The 19,988-nt window shown below is 42.0% G+C and overlaps 1 protein-coding gene and 1 long non-coding RNA gene across 5 annotated transcripts in view; one reads left to right on the forward strand and one right to left on the reverse strand.

Moving 5' to 3' along the window:
• The window catches only part of CCDC60 (coiled-coil domain containing 60), a 205,078-nt gene that overhangs the window by 81,635 nt on the left and 103,455 nt on the right, over window positions 1-19,988 (forward strand). For both annotated transcript variants that reach the window (XM_050748016.1, XM_050748017.1), the window contains exon 2: window positions 7,687-7,766. In XM_050748016.1, the coding sequence (XP_050603973.1) occupies window positions 7,687-7,766 (80 nt within the window). The remainder of the gene's footprint in view (window positions 1-7,686; window positions 7,767-19,988) is intronic.
• LOC126930721 (uncharacterized) overlaps window positions 1-19,988 on the reverse strand; it is a 213,844-nt gene that overhangs the window by 30,765 nt on the left and 163,091 nt on the right. The gene's annotated exons all lie outside the window — the stretch shown is intronic.

The raw sequence follows: 19,988 nt of genomic DNA on the forward strand, positions 1-19,988 counted from the left end.
TCTGTTCTTTACAGCTTCTCCGCAATGAGTCTGAAATGTGTTAATCAGTGTGCTTGCTTCTCAGTGCTGTCTTTCCAGTCTCCCTTCCCCCCGACCCCTCGACGGAGCATCCCAGCTGTTTCCCTGATGTCTGTATCAACTCGGGCACATTTAACAGGAATTCATTTCCATCTTAATCTGATTCTAGGAAGTAGATCATATTTTAAGGAATAACAAAGATGAGTTCAGAACATTCTTTCATAAAACGCAGAGAACAACAGATATTTAGAAAATTGGCTTTCCGGCCGTGACCTTCAACAAATCATTCTGATTTTCTGCCATATTAAATTCTTTATGATGAAATCTAACAAAATTCAGCGGAAGAATTTTGGAGGCAGTATCTGTAAATCAATAGCTAGCAACTGTTACCCTTCAGGTAGTTCCCACTGTGCAAAATAGGACAAGGGGGGGATGGGGATGCAGAATGGAGTAGTGAATAAGAACACAGGCTTCAGTGTCACTTGAACATGAGTTCAAATCCAGGCTTTGTCACTTAATAGCAAGTCAGTTTCACCTTTTTAAGCCTCCTCTTGCTGTCCTATAGAATGGGAATAGTAATATGGCAAGGACTCAATGGACTCATCTATTTCATATAAGAACACACTTGGGACAGTGCAGAGCACATAGGAGACTGGCATTAGTTCCATTTCACAGATGGGGATTGGCATTAGTTCTGGTAGGATTGGCATTAGTTCCATTTCACAGATGGGGAAATTGAGATTGGGGAGTAATGGTACCTCATTCAAGGTCACTGAACTCCTGAGTGACAGGGCCAGGACTCAAACCTAGGTCTTTCTGACAGCAAACGTCTTTCCATCCATTCCTGCCACACTTCACTTCTCAGCTTTCAGGTTAAACCACATCACTTCCGGACGTTACTATTTAAACATCCCCAGCACATGAATATTAAATGTGAGCACACCTGCCAAGAAAACCATCCCCATCTAAGAGTCCACTGTGAGTCCGTGCGTGCTCCACCCCTCCCAGGCCCCTACCCCCAATTACCACCTTTTAACCTGGTACATCACAGGACATCACACGGTATTTCTCACGATGCTGCTCTCAAAAACTCATTGGGTCGATAAGAGAAAGGATGCTGTCCACACATGCTGTAGGAAAGGTGGGCAGGGCAGACTTGACTTTGTTTTCTAGGAAACAAAGAATGGAGTCATCACCCGTACTCTGCAGAGCAATGGAAAAACTGAAAGCTCTGAAGCCGATGACACATTCAAGGGAAGCAAAGACAGAAAATCACAATCAACCAGGCTTGGAGTCATCACGGAGCACAAAACAAAGGATATCTGCAGAGACGGTGTATTAGTCCATTCTCACACTGCTCTAAAGAAATACCTGAGACTGGGTAATTTATACAGAAAAGAGGTTTAATTGGCTCACAGTTTCACAGGCTGTGCAGAAAGCATGATGCTGGCATCTGGTCCTGGGAAGGCCTCAGGAGCTTTCACTCATGGCAGAAGGCAAAGCATGAGCAGGCATCTTACATGGCAGCAGCAGGACCAACAGAGAGATGGGAGAGGTGCCACAAACTTTTAAACAACCAGATCTCACGAGAAATCACTATTGAAAGGATAGCACCAAAGGGGCATGGTGTTAAACCATGAGAAACCACCCCCATGATCCAATCAACTCCTACAAGGGCCCACGTCCAGCATTAGGAATTACATTTCAACATGAGATTTGGGTGGAGACACAGATCCAAACCGTGTCAGATAGTGATGGGGTTTTGCTTGTTTTTTATTTTCTCCTAATTTTTTAACTTTTCCTGATTTTCTATTAGGTTAGTGCAAAAGTAATTACGGTTTTTGCCATTTCAATGGCAAATGAATTTTTGGCATTCATTCAACGGCCAGTGAATTTCAATGGCAAAACTTGCAATTACTTTTGCACCAACACAACATAATACAATGTTAATTAGTGTCAAAACAAGATTAAAATATTAAATGTGAGATTGTATTACAAATACGTTACCTGGGTAGGGAGATACATGAATGAGTGTCAGTAAGGAGTATAAAGATCTAACAATGTGGGAGGTAGAGCAGGTAAGTTTTGATGGGAGGGGAGGTGATCTACAAAGATCTGAAGAAATTTGGAGAAGTAGGAGGGTTCTGAATACCCTGGAATCGTGATTTTTAATGTTTTTTTGGGGGGTGAGGGGCATGACCACAATTCTGGATATGCATTTTAGCCACGGAAAACTCTGGGAACCTCAGGGTTAAGATCAAAAGGAGTATCCAAAGTTATCATCTGTAAAGGGATCCTTGATTAAATTAAGGGGAGGAGGACCTGCTTTATAGTCCCAAAGTGGCCTGGGGCCAAGGCATTTGCATAAGTTGTACCCATAATCACTTGCTTTCACTCTCATTTCCATTTCCTGCTCCCACAGGGGGCTGATCCTTGCAAACTACATTTCCCAGGTGCCCTTGCAGCTGGCTTCCAAGTAGGTTCAGCCAATAGGAAGCACCATCAGGAACTGAAGGGTGAGAGTTAAGCAGAAGCCAGGGCATTTCATCCCTTCTCTCATTGGGCTTATGGTGGCACCTCTAGCTAAAACTACATCTCCTCCATCAGTCTTGCTTATGCCAAGTGGCCCTATTCCAGGGCTTCTGAAGGCCACCTTTTCCCTTAATTCCTCCAGCCCTGGAGATGGTAGAGGTTTCCTTTCGCTAATCTCTAGCTTGCCTCACCATTCCCTATGTGACTTTTGAGCTCTTCCAACACCTTTGTAACTGCTCCCCTGTATTAACTTCCCTCTGTTGAACTACCTGTCATGAGTTCTGATTTCCTGCCTAGACCCTGCCTGATCCAGTATGTTAAAATAAACTATTAGCTTACATCATTCCAGACTCTTAGATGACTCAATCTAAGTTGGCATTAAACATTTCTACTTTGCCTGCCTTGAGAGAATTAGTCAAAACTGCTTTACAAACATGAAAAATGCAATTATTTTATTAAAATTAATCTACGTGAATTGTAGAAAAAATAGGAAAAAAGATAACCAAAACAAAAAATTATTGTTTAATTGCCTATAATTCAAATGCCCTGAGATAACATCTCTATAAACAATTTATTGCATTTACTTCCAGCTTGTTATATTAGTACATACATGCCTTGTCATATGTCAATATTTTAAAACCTAATTTGTATTAGATCACATACATTTCTGGAAATTTCTATAGATCCTATAAGTATAAATCTTAGAGCTTCTCTATGATCGACTATCTTTATATTTTGTAGCATGCATTTTCATCTGAAATTACATTCCATTACCACCTTTCCACATTAGTAAATAAACAGCCATAGCAGCACTAAGTGGAAGCACCAAGACTCAAATGCATTCACATACCACTGTCTGGATAGACCATGACTTATCCCCACAATGGCTATTGTGGGACATTTAGGTATTTTTCACTATTATTCACACTGCTGTGATAAATATCCTCAGGGATAAATCTTTTCATCCTGGAGACATAATTTCCTTGGCTGGGGCAAGAGGATATGTATTTCTAAAGCTTGTCACACATATGTCTAAATTGCCCTCTAGAAAGGTTGTAGAGAGAGTGATTTTTGAATGTTTTATAAACTTTTAAATCTACTATTTAACTTGTTTATTTAACTTATTAACTTTTAATTTAACTTATTATTTTTCATTTAATATCAAATGATATTTGTAAATGTCCTGAGAACTAGTTATTTCTGCTGGCTTATTATAATTTTAATTAAACAAAACTATAATTATAAAGTTATAATCGTAAACTTACATTTATAATTATAAAATTATACTTTGACAAAAATGGTTTCCTGAGAATCCACTGAAATGCTGACATAGTTGTGAGTGTTGGGGGGGGGTGCATCTCATGCTGCTAAAGTCGGCGTCAAGTTGAGGACACAATTCAGTACCAATCCCAGTCGATACAAATCCACTGTTACACAATGATGTGAATTCCTGGTGCCAGGCAACTATCATTAGGTGACATTTGAAAAACAAATGCTTCCATGTTGGACATTATCATAGTTGTTTCATGAAGAAGGTGAAATTTGAGATGTTTAGGAGAGTGGTAAAGACATGACCGTGGCATAAAACAGGGTTTCAATCATGTGTTTTCAAATTATCTGGCAGGAAAATTTCTGATGTGCTTATTTTTCCTTCATTTATAAATATGCTTAGTTCATGCATCTTTTTGGAAAGTTACTTTGGGCCTGCGGGAAATATATAATGAGGTTCTCCAGAATAAGTGGGATTAGAAAGACAGGCAACCTCATTTTCAAATATTTGATCTCAACATGGCCAATCTCATTGCTTTCACTGTAAAATATACCAGAATTGGGGTCATCTGATCTTGATACCTCAAAAGCAGTGTTGGGAAAGGAAGAACAATCAGTTAAAAGAAGTCTCAGTCTCTTAGCTGTTTTGCTACTCCTAAGAGAGGGACGCATTTCAGATAGAATTCTGTGGCTGCAGGTAACAGAAAACCTAATTTAAGCTGTTATAAATAATAAAGGAAAGGTTCATGGAAAGTCAAGATTCCAATGAAGCTTGATCATTTCAACAAGGCACCATGGGATGAGTTTTTCTCTGACTCTCTTCTCTGCTTTTCTTCCACATTATCTTTGCCCAAGGCTGGCTACCCTCATGGGCACAAAATGGCTGTGAGCAACTCCCAGGGGCTATCTGCTTCCCCATTTCTAGTCAGTGAGGAAAGAGAACATCTCTGCCTGTGCTTCCCAGAAGCCCCTAGAAAATGCTTGCATCTCATTTGCCCAAACTGGGTCACATGACCATCTGTAAACCAACAGGTTGACAAGGGATGGTTTGTGCTGTTTGGCTTCAGTCATTCAGGGCCTCCCCTGCTGCTGGTACCATGAGCATCTCCCAAGATGCAAGTGCCGAGTGAAGGAAAGGCAAAGGGCCTAACCAGGGAACTAACTGGTATCAACAAGGAGAGTGAACAGATGTTGGATGTGTGAGACAAACGAATGTTCATTATGCAAAAGCTTGGGAAAGTACTCCTGGAGTTCCTTACATGCCTCGTTAGAGGGTGGTCTCTCCACCCGCTTCACCCACTCCTCAAGATGAACACTGATAGGTCTACCATCAATTTCCAGCCAAGAGTTGAGGCCACCTGGTATACTGAGATGAGCAAGATATAGTACCTGTAATTCATTACTAATATTAACCAAAGAGACAAAGGTTGTAAATGATTTCATTGTTTCCTATCCAGTTGACCTGATTCAAGGCTATTCAGATGTTTTATTTTGTTTTGCATCCTTTATATTTTCCTGTGTGTGTGTGTGTGTGTGTGTGTGTGTGTGTGCGTGTGTGTGTGTGACTGGGTCTTGCTCCATCACCCAGGCTGGACTGCAGTGGCGCTATCTCCGGTCACAGTAACTTTGACCTCCTGGGCCCAAGCAATCCTCCTACCTCAGCTTCCTGAGCAGCTGGGATTACAGGCATGCACCACCACATGCTTAGCTAATTTTTTTGTATTTTTTGTAGAGACAGGGTTTTGTCATGTTGCCTAGTCTGGCCTCAAATTCCTGAGATCAAGCCATCCTCCCACCTCAGCCTCCCAAAATCCTAGGATTACAGGCATGAGCCACCGTGCCTGGCCCCACTTTCTCAAGTGGGCAAGTAATAGCTACAGTTACAAATATTCTGTGGAATTGCCATAGACTCTTCACCCTTCATCTGTGCTGCCTTACATGGGAACATGTATTGGCCAACCCAGGAGAAAAATGGAATCAAGCAGGCCAGAAGTAGTTCCTTCCTCCACTTCATCTCCCACTCTGTCTCCCACCCAACTCTTCCACAAACGTCATTCAACTTTGAAACAACTATGCTTCTCAACTTTCACTTTACACTTCAAAACCCCAGAGCAGTAGGCACCATAGCCCAATTTCACTGATGGTGGCTGCAGAGAAAACACTTTGCCTCCTCCCACACATAGATATTGGGATTTCTGTTAGTGAGCAGCCACCCTGTTCTCACCCTGCCTTCAAAAAACACTCTCAACCAGTCTACCAACCAGTCTTTGTCAAATTTCACTTTGCCATTTACTTTTTAAATCTTTTCTCTCTCATTATGTAATTAATTAATATTTATTGCAAAGTTATAGGAAATGCACATCAGCTAAGAAAAAGAAATAAAACCTGCCATAATCTCATCCCCAGAGAAAATCACTGCATTTTGGAGCTATGTCATTTCATATCTTCAATATGTGTATATCCACATAGATCATTTTTCAAAAACCAAAATAGAATCATGCTATGAATATTACTTTGTAACATGTCTTTTGGCTCAAATAAATCAAACATCTTTATATATCAATAAACATACTTACATTATGTTGCCATTACACTTAATTGCTGCATCGTATTCCATTGTGTAGATGCACCATAATTATTTAACCTGTCTTCTATTGTGAGATGTAAAGTTGTTTTCCAATAGTTTGCTATTACAAGCAGCATGCTGGTGAACAATTTTGTTGATGAACCTCTATACCCATGAAAGGATATTTCCTTAGGATTCTTGACAGCAGAATTGTTGGATCCAAGGACATGCTCATTTCTAAAGCATCTGGTATGCATTGATGAATAGCCCTTCTGAAATATCAGCACAAAGTATTTACCAGCTTTATCTGAGAACGTCTATTTTCCCACAATTTTTTTATGTAAAAAAAATCCTAAGATGCAGGAAAATTTCAAGACAAGATAATCCAGGTAATATTCTGATTATTGTTTCTCCAAACTGTGGGTTAAGAAAAATGACTTTTTCACTAAAATATAATTTGCCAAGTATGATAGCTTGAACCTGTAATCCTAGTCTTACTTGGGAGACTGAAGCAAGAGGATCACTTGGGCCAAGGAGCTCGAGGCTGCAGTGAGCTGCACTCTAGCCTCAGTGACAGTGTGATCCTGTCTCTAAAAAAATAAAATAATAATAATAGTATAATATAGTTAATTTATCTCTCTTCTTTATATTGAGCATGTATCAACTTCTGAGTAATGTGAGGTTTCCCCTGGGTATAGTCAAGGCAAATTAATAGGGAGAAAGAAAAAACCTGCAAGCAATTATCTGGATAATTCATTCATAAACCTCTGCTATGAGGGCAGGAAGAGAGGGGGAGTACATTTGCATCTTTACATTGACAAGATTCAGCTCTCCAAATCAGATGCAACACCACCAATAATAATTATTTTTAATGCCTAATTGTTTGCTTTAAAGTGTAATGCTAATAGTAGTAGCTTCCATTTATCTAATGCTAGCTATCAGTGAGGAATTTAGCAATTAATTTAATCCTCAAAACACAGTAGGAGTTATTTCCCCATTCTACTGAAGAAATTGAAGCCCAAATTCTTCAGAGAGGTTAAGTAATTTGTTCAAGGTCACACAGCTGGTCACCAGACAGAACCAGGGTCAGAGCTCAGGTCCACCTGTCTCCAAAGCCCTTACCATGTCCACTTTGTCACACAGCAGGCCCCTCTTTGGTGTCAAGGTAGACTCTGTGCTGCCCAGGACCCCTTAAACCTAGCCATACATCTCCGATAAACCCATGAGCCTCCTGTGCCTGTCTCCATTTGGAACCGTTGTACTAACACTCCTTTTACTTTCACCCCTTGTCTTCTCATCAGGTCCCAGACAAGCCAATGAAGAGCATCAAGTATATGGACAAGGAAATAATAAACCTCAAAAAGGACCTTATACGAAGCCGGTGAGTGAGCCCAGCAGGGAATGATCCATAGACAACCCAACAGGCACGAGCAGGCTATGGGGTGTTGCCTACAAGTCCTTGCCCAGTCCCAGCATCCCCCAATCCTGAACACTGAGCAGAAGACTTACAGGAGGGTAACCCTGGGAGGAGCAGAGGGCAGGATCACTTTGTCAGTTGGACTTCCCAGGGAGTACCCATGCCATGCCAGCCTCCAGCCACCTGCCTAGAATTCCCTCTGCTTTTCTTCCTGGACCTGAATCCAAATCAAGAAAGTTCCCCAAGCTCCCGAAAACCTTCCCTTTTCACTCCAGACCTACATGATGATACCATGAAGTCAGAGTCATTCTCAAATTCTGGTCCTGCTACCTGCTGGCTGCGATGCTGGGGGAGTTATTTGAACTCTCTGGGCCTCTCTTTCCCTATCTGTAAAATGAGAATAATAGGAGGTTGTTAGAAGAACCAAGGGAAATAAAGCAGATAAAGTGCCCCTCATATGGCCTTGAATACAAGGCTGTTCCTATCTTTCCTCACTCCCCATTCCTTCCCTCCCTGATGATTGAGGCCCAGGACCATGTTTTGATCATCTCTGTGTGGTGAGATGGAAGTTTTCTTTCCTTTCCCTTAATGCTTTCCTGAGACCTGGAACATCCCAAGATAGGGTCCTAAAATGAAACTTTTGGCAAAGCAACTCAAGACAGAGTAAGAGATGAAGACTCTATTAGCACAAAACACATAAGACATATGCTGAGAGGGGTAATCTAGGCAGTAGGGAAGTTCTGTTTATCTTAGACATCTCCCACTCTGAGCCAGATGCAGTGAGAGGCAGAGTGAGATACCCTCTCCCTTCACCTCCATCTTCTGAAAGCCACCCTTCTTCACCGCTACCGGAATCTCCACCCTGCCCCATCCAGCAGCACACCTTGATGGAACTGATGACTGAGCCCAAGAGGACTCCTGGAAGGCGGGGGAAGGGAAAGGAGTTAAAGGACCTAGGGGAGAGGTGAAGAGAGGGTCCCAGAGGGCCATCTTCCCACTGACTGCGGGGGGTAGCTGTGTCGGCTATCTGAGGGTCTCTAGACACTGTCTAGTGAAACATAATTTGAGTCTTGTGTGTAATTTTAAGCTTCTGAGTAGCCACACTAGAAAAAGTAAATAGAAACAGGTGAAAGTAATTCTAATAATATTGTTAACTCAATACCTCCAAAATACTATTATTTGACATGTAATCAGTATTAAAATGTATTGAGGAGATGCTTTTCATTATGTTTTCTAACACATGATGAAAAGTGATGAAGGGATGAAAAATAATGAATGATGAAAAATCTGGGATGCATTTCATACTTAGAACACATGTCAATTTGGACCAGTCACATTTCAAGTACCCAATAATTGTTATGGACTAAATTGTGCCCCTGCCCCACACACACACACACACACACACACACACACACACACACATTAATATGTTGAAGCCCTAAGCCCCAGTGTAATTTTTTTGGAGATATGACCATTAAAGAAACAAGTAAGGCTAAAGGAAGTCAAAGGGTGGGACCTTACTTAATCCAATGTGATTGGTGTCCTTGTGAAAGAGGAAGTGACATCAGGCATGAGCACACAGAGAAAAGGTCACATGAGGACACAGCAGGAAGGCAGCCATCCACAAGCCTAGGAGAGAGGCCTCAGGAGAAACCAACCCTGCCGGCACCTGCACCTTCAGCTTCCAGCCTCTAGAACTGTGAGAAAATAAATGTCTGTTGTTTAAGCCGCTCAGGGTGTGGTATTCTGTGAGGGCAGCTCCAACAGACTAATACATAAGAGTCAATGCTGGGATGTTCCTGCAGAGAATGATCCAGCTCAAAGAGGCCAGCAGGGCGTAGTCTCAGATTCCCTTGCAGAGCTGAGCTCAGAGGCAGGATTTGAACTTGGATCTCCAAATTTAGGGCTGAGAGCCACAAGGATCCTCTGTTAGTTTCAGACATACTGGCCTCTGCGTAACTGCCCAGGGGATTCACCTTATCTGAATTTGTAATTGCCCAGTGGGTTCACCTTGCCTGCTGCCTAGACAGAGCTGATTTATCAAGACAGGGGAATTGCAATAGAGAAAGAGTAATTCACACAGAGCCAGCTGTGTGGGAGACCAAAGTTTTATTATTACTCAAATCAGTCTCCTTGAGCATTTGGGGGTCAGAGTTTTTAAGGATAATCTGGAGGCCAGTGAGTCGGGAGTGCTGATTGGTAGGGTCAGAGATGAAATCATAGGGAATTGAAGCTATCCTCTTGTGCTAAGTCAGTTCTTGGGTGGGGACCACAAGATTAGATGAGCCAGTTTATCCATCTGGGTGGTACCAGCTGATCCATCAAGTACGGGGTCTGCAAAATATCTCAAGCGCTGATCTTAGAAGCAGTTGAGGGAAGGTCAGAATCTTGTAGCCTCCAGCTGCATGACTCCTAAACCATAATTTCTAGTCTTGTGGCTAATTTGTTAGTCCTGCAAAGGCAATCTAGTCCCCAGGCAAAAAGGAGGTTTGTTTTGAGACACGGCCGTTATCGTCTTTTTTGAGACAGAGTCTCGCTCTCTCGCCCAGGCTGGAGTGCAGTGGCACAATCTTGGCTCACTGCAACCTCTGTCTCCCAGGTTCACGCCATTCTCCTGCCTCAGCCTCCTGAGTAGCTGGGACTACAGGTGCCTGCCACCATGCCCAGCTAATTTTTTTGTATTTTTAGTAGAGATGGGGTTTCACCGTGTTAGCCAGAATGGTCTCTATCTCCTGACCTCATGATCCGCCCGCCTCGGCCTCCCAAAGTGCTAGGATTACAGGTGTGAGCCACCGCGCCCGGCCCTTTGTTTTTAAATCATAAACTAAGTTCCTCCATAGTTCAGCTTATGCCCAGGAATGAACAAGGACAGGTTGGAGGTTAGAAGCAAGATGGAGTTGGTTAAGTCAGATGTCTTTCATTGTCTGTTACAATTTTGCAATGACAGTTTCATCTACAATGCTTGAACCCAAGTTAGAGGACTTTTGAGACTGATGCCTTGGGAACCTTGGAGCCCCAGGGACTGGTGACACATAGGATCAAGAAGCCAAGAAATATCTGAGTAGTGACAGCAGCGGTAGCAGGCAGCTGAGAAAGAAGATGGCACGGCGGGGGATGAGCCTCCCAAAAGGGAATTGCACTCTGTTCCACAGCTTTGCCCGGAGGATGTTCCAGGCTTCACAAAGAATAGTGCAGCAGGGACGCTGGATCAGAAGAGAGGTTCCAAATACAGAATTTCATGGGCACCAGTCAGTCATAACAGACTCTGGCCATACCCAACCAATATGACCATGTTAGTTCTTACTAGCTGAATATTATCAGCCACCAGGTAGATGAGGCCAACCAAGAGCCGCAGCTGCAAAGATATATCAGAATATCTAGAGCCTGAGGAATGAGGGTCTCCACAAGAATCTGTACACTGTAGACAAATGGCTGTTGATGAGATAGATGCCAGTAGATGCCTTGACCTAGACTCAACTCAGCCTAAGAAGGGTGACAAAGTAGTGGTGTGCCAGCTTGTAACTAGAGCCCAATGCTAAATTTTCAGTGGAAAATTATTGAACCAATTATTAAACACAGCTATTGTTAAAGATTAATTATATAAATGTATATCTATAATTGCAAACCAGTTGTTAAACACAGCTATTATTAGAAATTAATGATATGAATTTACAATTAAATACAATTAAATACATTCTATTAAAGCACAGGTAATAAATACTTAGAACTCATCCCTTCCTAATTGTTTTATACAGTTTGCTAATAGCTATGCTCTAGAGGCTATCAATGGTTGTAGTATCTATGTGGTGGAAAGAGTATATAAGGAGTGCTACCACCAATCTCTTCCCAGCTCTGTGTTCACTGACGTCACCACTTTGGTAGGTCGAAAGCAACTGGTGGGAATATTTGCACCATGTTGACAATATTTGCACTGTGGAAATCAATAAGCACTACAAATCAGGGCTCACTTCCCCCGACAGAGAGCCAATTGTTAAACATTCACCAGCACACCACTGGGTACTTCCCCCAAGAATGACAAAGGTTCCAACTCCCACTAACCCAGTAGAATAGAGGGGATTCATTATTAATAAAAGGTGATACAGGCAGCAGTTGTTGTGCCACTCTTCAGTTGGCCAGCTCAGTCTGTCACTCCCAACAGACACATTAAATGTTAAAGCTGAGATTTAACACTCTCCTTGGACACGCTTAGCCTGTCCTACTGCTGGACACAAAGGAGAATGGGGAAAAGGCCAGACAGAAAAGCCACAAGCAAGCAAGAAAGAAACGACAATGAGATGTTCCATCTGGCCACACTTCTGGATCCCATGGACATTAAGGAAGGAATCAGGATTCCCCTTCAGAAGGAAACACCATGTTTTCAAAGTGAAGTCATCTCTCCAAGTGGAGCAAACTCCCTGACCCCATATCCCAGTATTAAATGAGGCAAATTGTTAACAAAGATGATGTTGACTTTTCCATCCATTGTTTCTTAACTTTGTTTCCCCTCCTGTTAGAGACTAGCCCACCTTAAGCCAAGCTACTTTACTGTCTCCTGGATTTTTATTTAATATTTTAGCCCTCTTGTAATTCAATGGCACTATCCCTGGTTTCATGGCCAATTTAATCTGATGCTAAAAAGAATAAGATTCTAACTGCTTTCCTCCTCGCCTGTTCCATCAGATGTTCAGTGGCACTAAGCAGCATGCTATGCACAAACTTGCCGAATTTCTCGTGGAAGTTGACAATCAAGGCCTCTTTGTGTGTGCCCAGTTCTTGGTTGACTCTTGAAGCCCGATGACATACCTTCCTGCAAAGGTGCCAGCGCTTTTCATTGTGAATGTTTTAAGGAAAATAAACATCTCTGCAATGAAAACAACTGAAATGTTGAACATGAAGCCATGATTAACTCTTGGCAAAATTTAGTTAGGTCCAGGCAATTGCATATAAACAGTGATGAATTATCCACTCTCCCCTACCCCCAGCAGGGTCCAGGTGATGCATGTGTTTGCGAGGTCTGAGACTTTGCTTTCCAGCTGTGTTTGGTAGACAGCTGAAGCAAAGTAATCAGAAATAACAAAGGTGGAATTTGGAGGAGAGAAAGAAGCTATTCTTTTTTATTTTAATTGGGTTAGGCACTTCTTCTTGGTACCTCTTTAGCCCTCTGCGCTCATTCATTTTTTTCCAACAAATATTTATTGAGTATGAGGTATCACCAGGTGTACACCAGGCATTCTGTATATATTGGAGATGAACAAAACAGACAAGACTCTTGTCTTTGATGAATAAGAGATGATGACTTGCATTATAATGAGGTAAAAATGACAATCAAATTAACACGTAAATAAGCAGAATTTGAAGGTGGGGATCTAAAACCAGGTGATGTTTAAATAGTGGTGATGAAGAAGCTGATGCTTTAGCTACAGCTGTCAGAGAAGAGTTGTTTATAAAGGTAACCCTGGGCCCAATACCTGAATGGTGAGAATGAACCATCCCAATAAAGACATAGCACGGTGAAAGGTGGTGTATTTCAGAGAACAAGAAATGAATGGGTACCAAAGTCAGAACAAGCTGAAAATGCTGGAAGAACTGAGGTGAGCTGGGTGGCCAGAGCAGAGTGAGAGAGGATAAGAGAGACAAGAGATAAAATTGAAGAGCTGGTTAAGGGCTAGCCCACACACTGCCTTGTAGGCTGCAATGAAAAGTGTGGGTTTTAGTGTAAGTGCCACAAGAACCATAGGAGCATTCTGAGCAAGTGATGGATATAATCTGATTTTTAAAAGAGCATCCCATCCACTGCATAGAGGCTATGGTGAAAGATGACAATGGCTTCAATCAGGGAAACGGCAGTGAACTGGGGAGAAGTGGATGGATTCAGGATTCCTTTGGAGGTAGAGCCACAAGACTGGCTAACGGATTGGATGTGGGAGCCTAAGGAAAAGGCTGCACTGTGCATTCACATTCTACAGTGACCTGTTTCCATCTCTCACGCTAGCATGTGAGAGATCTCACAGTATGCACTATGTCATGTCCACTGTCATGGTTCCAAGAAAGTGTTTATTGATGGGATGAATTAATTATCTTGTCCATCTCTAGAATTTATCAGTTAAAATAAAGGGGAAGGCTTATTAACTTAGTAGGGAAAGTGAATAAGTAAAGTGGCTTATAAATTAATTTGTGGGTAAATCAAGAGATAAGATAGCTAGCTCATTGCTTTAGGCCTTCCAGGTGAGCCTGATAACTTCTCCCTTTTCCACTGCCATTCAAACAGGAGTGTCCACTTTGACTTACTGATGACTGGTCTAGGCTGGAAGGAAGAGGTAGTAATGTTGCCCTACAAAAGAATTAACCTGTCCCGCAAATCCCAGGGTCTAGCTCAGTGCTTGGCATAGAGTGGGCACTAAATAAATATTCTGAAGTTTGTATTTACATATCATCTTATAATCTTCCCCAAGGCAGGCAGGAAAAGTTTTGTTGATTAATTTCTCAAATGAGAAAACTAAGACTCAGAGAAGTTCAGATATCTACTCAAAGTCATTGTATCGGTCAGCTATTGCTGCATAACAAACTACCCCCAAAACTCAGTAACTTAAAACAATGAGCATTTATTAGTGATTGTGAGGCTATGGTTCCACTGGGAGGTTCTCCAGCCTCAGATGGGCTCCCTTGTGCACCTGTAATTAGCTGAGGGTCAGGGAGGTGGTTTTGCTGATCTTGGCTGGATTCTCTCATATGTTTGGAAGTCAGCTGGCTCTAGGTAGGCCTAGGATAGTCTTGGGCAGAACAACATGGTATCTTGCTCTCAAGTAGGTCAGCCAGGACTTGTGGTCCTAAGAAAGAATGAAAGTATGTGAGACCTCTTGAGCTTTAAGTTAGGAACTGGCAAAACATCACTTTTGCCATATTCTTGTGGCCAAAGCAAGTCACAAATCCAGAGCAAGTTAAAGGTGGAAAAATAGATTCTACTTCTCAATGGAAACAGCTTCAAAGTCACACTACAAATGGTGGAGATTTGGGGCCATTTTTTCAGACTACCACAATCATACAGCTAATTCTGCACTGGCCTTGGAGACATGAGCTAGCATCATTAGATAATCTGTACAAATCAGAGTCTCACTCTTCGGAATGTAAAGTGGAAAACATGTCATTTAAGCAGACAGCAGTGGGCACAGAGGTTGAAACACTAAGAGAAAGGGAGGCCAGAGGGGCCATGGTGAGCTGTTTGGAGCCAGAGGTTCCAGGGAATAATGACTATAGGTGATCAGATGCTTTAAACTGAGAAAAGATGGAGAAGAAGCCAACTAGGAAATTAGAGAACACAGCAAGCAAAGAGAAGCAAGCAAATCCCCTTAAGTGATGCCAATACTTTTAACTGCATTACTCAGGTCCCTGAAGCTATCTTCTATAGAAAATCTCCAGTTCTTCTCTCTGTGAATTTCTGATCTTGGATTTCCATGAGACCTTTCATATCCCTTATGACCCCAATAAGTACTCTTAAAATAATCACCTCTCCAGTAGGCTAATTTGCCAACCAAAGAGCCCAATAAAAATGATTTCCTTATTCATAAAGTGCAGAGAAATCAAGAGGACATGTGGCACTTTTGTCATCCCACCACCCCTATTTCTTGGGCTTCTTTTTGCATTAATGGTGTTTCATAGTGTTAATGATGGTCACTTCGAGATATGGTTTGTGTCTTGGCTGGCAGGTAGGGCGAGCTTCTCCTTTCTTAGAAATAAGAAGGGATAAAACTAATAATTGCATTGAAACAATGCAAGTTCGATGACAGTTAGGTGGCACATGTATCCCCACTTCTCTCTTCTGTGCCCAGGGCAGACATCACTAATGGATCACAGCACTCTTTTATTCGAACCCAGATTTTCTAAAAACCTTCTCAGCCTAGCATTCCAGGCAGCTACCACCATGGAACAGAATGGTTACATGGGATTTAATTTGTTTGTCATCTCTAAATTAGAAATCTCAAAAGAAAACTTTGAGAGATATATATATATAATGGCATCTTATTAACTCAAATTGAGGGTTGGGGTATGAGGGACCAGCAGGAGGAACAGACCTCACCCAAATCCCTTTATGAATGAGGCTCCCTTTAAGTGAATTTAAGTAGTTGGAAAAATTATTGTTGATCTCAGGCATTTACTGACTGCTCTCAGTCGCTTCTGCATCTCATCGTTCAACACTCAGGATCCCCACACCCATAGCCAGTAACCCAGAACTTCGTTTAGAAGTTCAACCCTGGTTCTTCCCACCATTCCCTCCCCCAGACTTGAGACCTTGCCTCAAAGCCCCAGGATTGTTTAAGATCATGGATTTATATGTTGTTCAATACTTTGAATGCAGGCATAGTTAAGGTTTCTGAAATGTATCTTGTGAATCACTCAAAGAAGACCTTAGTCCCCATGAGTCACATCTCCCTCACACCCTGCAGACAGCAAGTGGCCATTAACGAGTCACTAGTTTGTCCCATAAGGACAAACACTTGACCTCATGTTCTTAGCCCAGAACTGGTCAACACAACTGCACAGCCCATGGGTACGTTGCTGCTATGGGTTGGAGGGACCTGTCTCAAGTTAATTGCAGTTTTATCATCTTGGATGTGACCCAGAGGCCCTACCCATTTTTCTCTGTTTCTGGTATCTTTATGTATCTTTGACACCTGTAGTTAACCATAGTTTTAGGGTGAGGTGTTTTTTTTCTCTGCTTTTCTTACACTATTCTCTCCTGAGGGTAAATAGCTTTTTTTTCCCCTTTCCTTGTGTCAAAGTCTGCCATGGAAGACCCCAATAAAAGAGAATTTAACTAGAGGACCATGCTTTCAAATTTAACCATCAAAAATATGGTGAACTTCTGAACCTTTTGTTACACAGGGCTTTGCACAAAACTTTGTATTCCAAAATTCTTTTCCAGATGGCAAGCAATGTGCTCAGTTTTATAGCAAGGCTTTGCAGGCTCACAGAGCATAGTCAGAAGTCTTCTGGCATTGGAATCAGCTGTGGGCTGAAATCCTAACTCTACCAGTTATTAGCTGGGTGGCTGTACACAAATGAATTCACTTCTCTAGACCTCAGTTACTTTATCTATGGTATGGGAGAGAGAGATCACGAGATCTATTCCACACTGCTGTTGGGACTTTTGAGAACAATATGGATGAGGAATATATGACTAGACCAATAAAAGGAAGTCACTGTCTTTTTATGCTAGCTGTCTTGAAAGTATCTGAAAATATTCATGGGTGGCAACAAAAAACATGAGCTATGCAGACAGAGAGACCCAACCAGACTCCTGTCAGCTGGGTGACTTTGGGCTGGTCATTTCACCTCTCTGAGCCTCAATTTCTCCTCTTGGGATGGGACTGTGCCTTCCTACAGGGATTTTTGTGTATAAATAAGGACAGAATGAGATGATGTACATAAAAACCCCCATTCTGCTTCCCTTTCTTAGATCCTACAATACCTGGAGAACAGAGATGAGGCCAAGGAATTCAGAGCCCAGTAGCCCCACCTATCTTTAATTAACTAGAGGACATCACTCTGGCATCTTCTGCTCTCTAGGCTTCCATGGTCCTGGACCATGAGAATACATACTCCTCATCATTGAAGATGCAGGATGAGATCTTACTCTGTAGAGGACAAACAGTATATACATCCCACTTCTGGGCAAAAAAAGAAAAAAAAGAGTTAGCTCAGTCCCTGCATTGCCCTAGGAAACTCTTAGGTACATGGGTCTTTAGGTGAATTTATTCTGTTGATCAAACTTGTGTGTGTATGTGCACATGCATGCACATACATGTGAGAGAGAGAGAGAGAGAAAGACTGTTATCCAAAGTGGACTCCACATTATATGTAACTCCCCTAGACGTGGAGGGGAGAAGGGGGTACCCAGATCAGAATTTGATTCATTTACATCCTTAATTTACCAATGGGAGAGTCCAGATCAGCTACAGTCAGAAAGGAAATGTCAGGAGACAAAATGCTCACAGCGAATGGCAATTATCCCTCTTCTATCATTTTTATTATCATTGCAACAATGCTGACCTCTGTTCTCCCAAGTCATGAACAGAGAGAGCCAATTATTTAAAGAGACCAACTAGATTTTAGCTCCATAAGCAAACAGATCATCTTGCGCAAAGTTTCCCAGTGTATACTGAGCAGGGCACCCATCCTACAAAATGCACCATGAAGAAAAGTGTTCTGTAGTCACAGAAGTTTATAAATGTTGTGAACTGCACCCCCATCCCAGAGATTCTTAGTGCACAGTGATATTGTCAAGCTCAGTAAAGTCCAATAGTAAAGAAACCTACTTAAATATAGGTAGTCCAGCACTTCCTAGTCATTAAGGCATGACTTCCATTTCTGGCCATATAGCCAACTAGACACCTTGGATGATTCTCCCAGTGAGGGAAAAATAACTAGAGGAACATGGATGAAGCTGGAAGCCATCATTCTCTGCAAACTAACACAGAAACAGAAAACCAAACACCACATGTTCTCACTCATAAGTGGGAGTTGAACAATGAGAACACATGGACACAGGTAGGGGAACATCACACACCAGGGCCTGTCAGGGGGTGGGGGCTGGGGGATGGAGAACATTAGGACAATACCTAATGCATGCAGGACTGAAAACCTAGATGGCATGATGGGTTGATAGGTGCAGCAAACCACCATGGCACGTGTATACCTATGTAACAAACCTGCACATTCTGCACATGTATCCCAGAACTTAAAGTAAAATTAAAATAAAAAATAAAATCTGTATATAAAATCCATTGACATTTAGTATGTGTTGTAGGATGGGTTCCCAGAGAAACAGCATCTGAGATGCAAGTTTGTGTGCAGGGGTTTACCGGGAAGTAGTCTCAGGATCGACACCTGTGAGGGAGTGGGGACGCAGAGTGGGGCGGAAGGAGAAGGTGAACTGTGATGGAGCCACAAAGAGACCTTGGCCAATCCCAAGGGCAGCTCTGAAGCTAGGACTGCCCTTTAGAGGTGTACCACACTGAGACACAGCAATGAAAAAGCTGCCTAATTTCTCTGATCTCCAAAGTGGAGATTGCAAAGTACTCTCTCTCCCAAGGCTGTGATGAGGATTAAATAAGCTAATACATGCAAAGCACTTGGAACAATGCCTGACACACGGTAAGCGCTTGGTAAATGGTGGGTGCATGTATTACATCATTCATGTTCCCTGAGTGGCTGCAACTATTTTACAATACGATCATGATCTCATTAATTTCTCCCTGACCCCAGCTACAGGCAGAGCTCAGCACCAGATTCAGTGTGTTCACCAGATATCCCATATTCCGAAACTTGGAGGTCCATGTTTTAGGGACAGCTGGAGCAAACATGATATGGGGCGGGGGGAGTCAGGATGTTTATAAGCGGAGGCTGTGCAAATGCAGCTGTTCATCCAGGATTTCCATATTTAATTTTAAATCTCTTCCTGTTGGGATTGTTGAACAAGCCATTACACTAATGGATGTAACCACAGGCTTGCACGGTAAAGCACCAGTTCACCACTTAGAGTGGACACTACATGCAATAAGCTCTATAATTTTTTTGAACTTTTAATTGAAATATAATGCAGGAAAGCCCGCAAATCATTCAGCATCCAGCCCAATAAATTTTCCTGAAACAAACACACCCATGTAACCCACATCAGCATCAGAAGGAATATTACCAAAGCCTCCCAGGCAACCTCCTCATATCCCCTTCCAGTCTCTAACACCCCAAAGAAAATCACTCTCCTGACTTCTAACATTTAGATTTGTTCCTCTTGTCTTGAGCTTTAAGTCAATGGAATTATCCAGTTAGCACTGTTATTGTACCTGGTTTCTTTCACTCAATATTGTCTTTCTGAGATTTATCCATATTGTCTCTATTACTTGGAGTCTGTTCTCTCTCAGTGTCTGCGTAGTACATATTGCATGAGTATAGCACAATTTATCCATTCTAGTATTGATGGACATTTGAGTCATTTCCACTTTAAAGCCATTATGAATAAAGCTGCTATGAACATTCTTATACTTTTTTTTTTTTTACTGAACATATGTATATACTTCTTTTCAGAATATACCTAAAAGTGAAATAATTGGCTCATAGAGTTTGCATATGCTCAGCTTTAGAAGATACTGCCAGTTTCCCAAGCCCAGTTTTTTTTAAAGTTTAAAATGT

The sequence above is a fragment of the Macaca thibetana genome, chromosome 11, assembly GCF_024542745.1.
Source record: "Macaca thibetana thibetana isolate TM-01 chromosome 11, ASM2454274v1, whole genome shotgun sequence".
NCBI lineage: Eukaryota > Metazoa > Chordata > Mammalia > Primates > Cercopithecidae > Macaca > Macaca thibetana.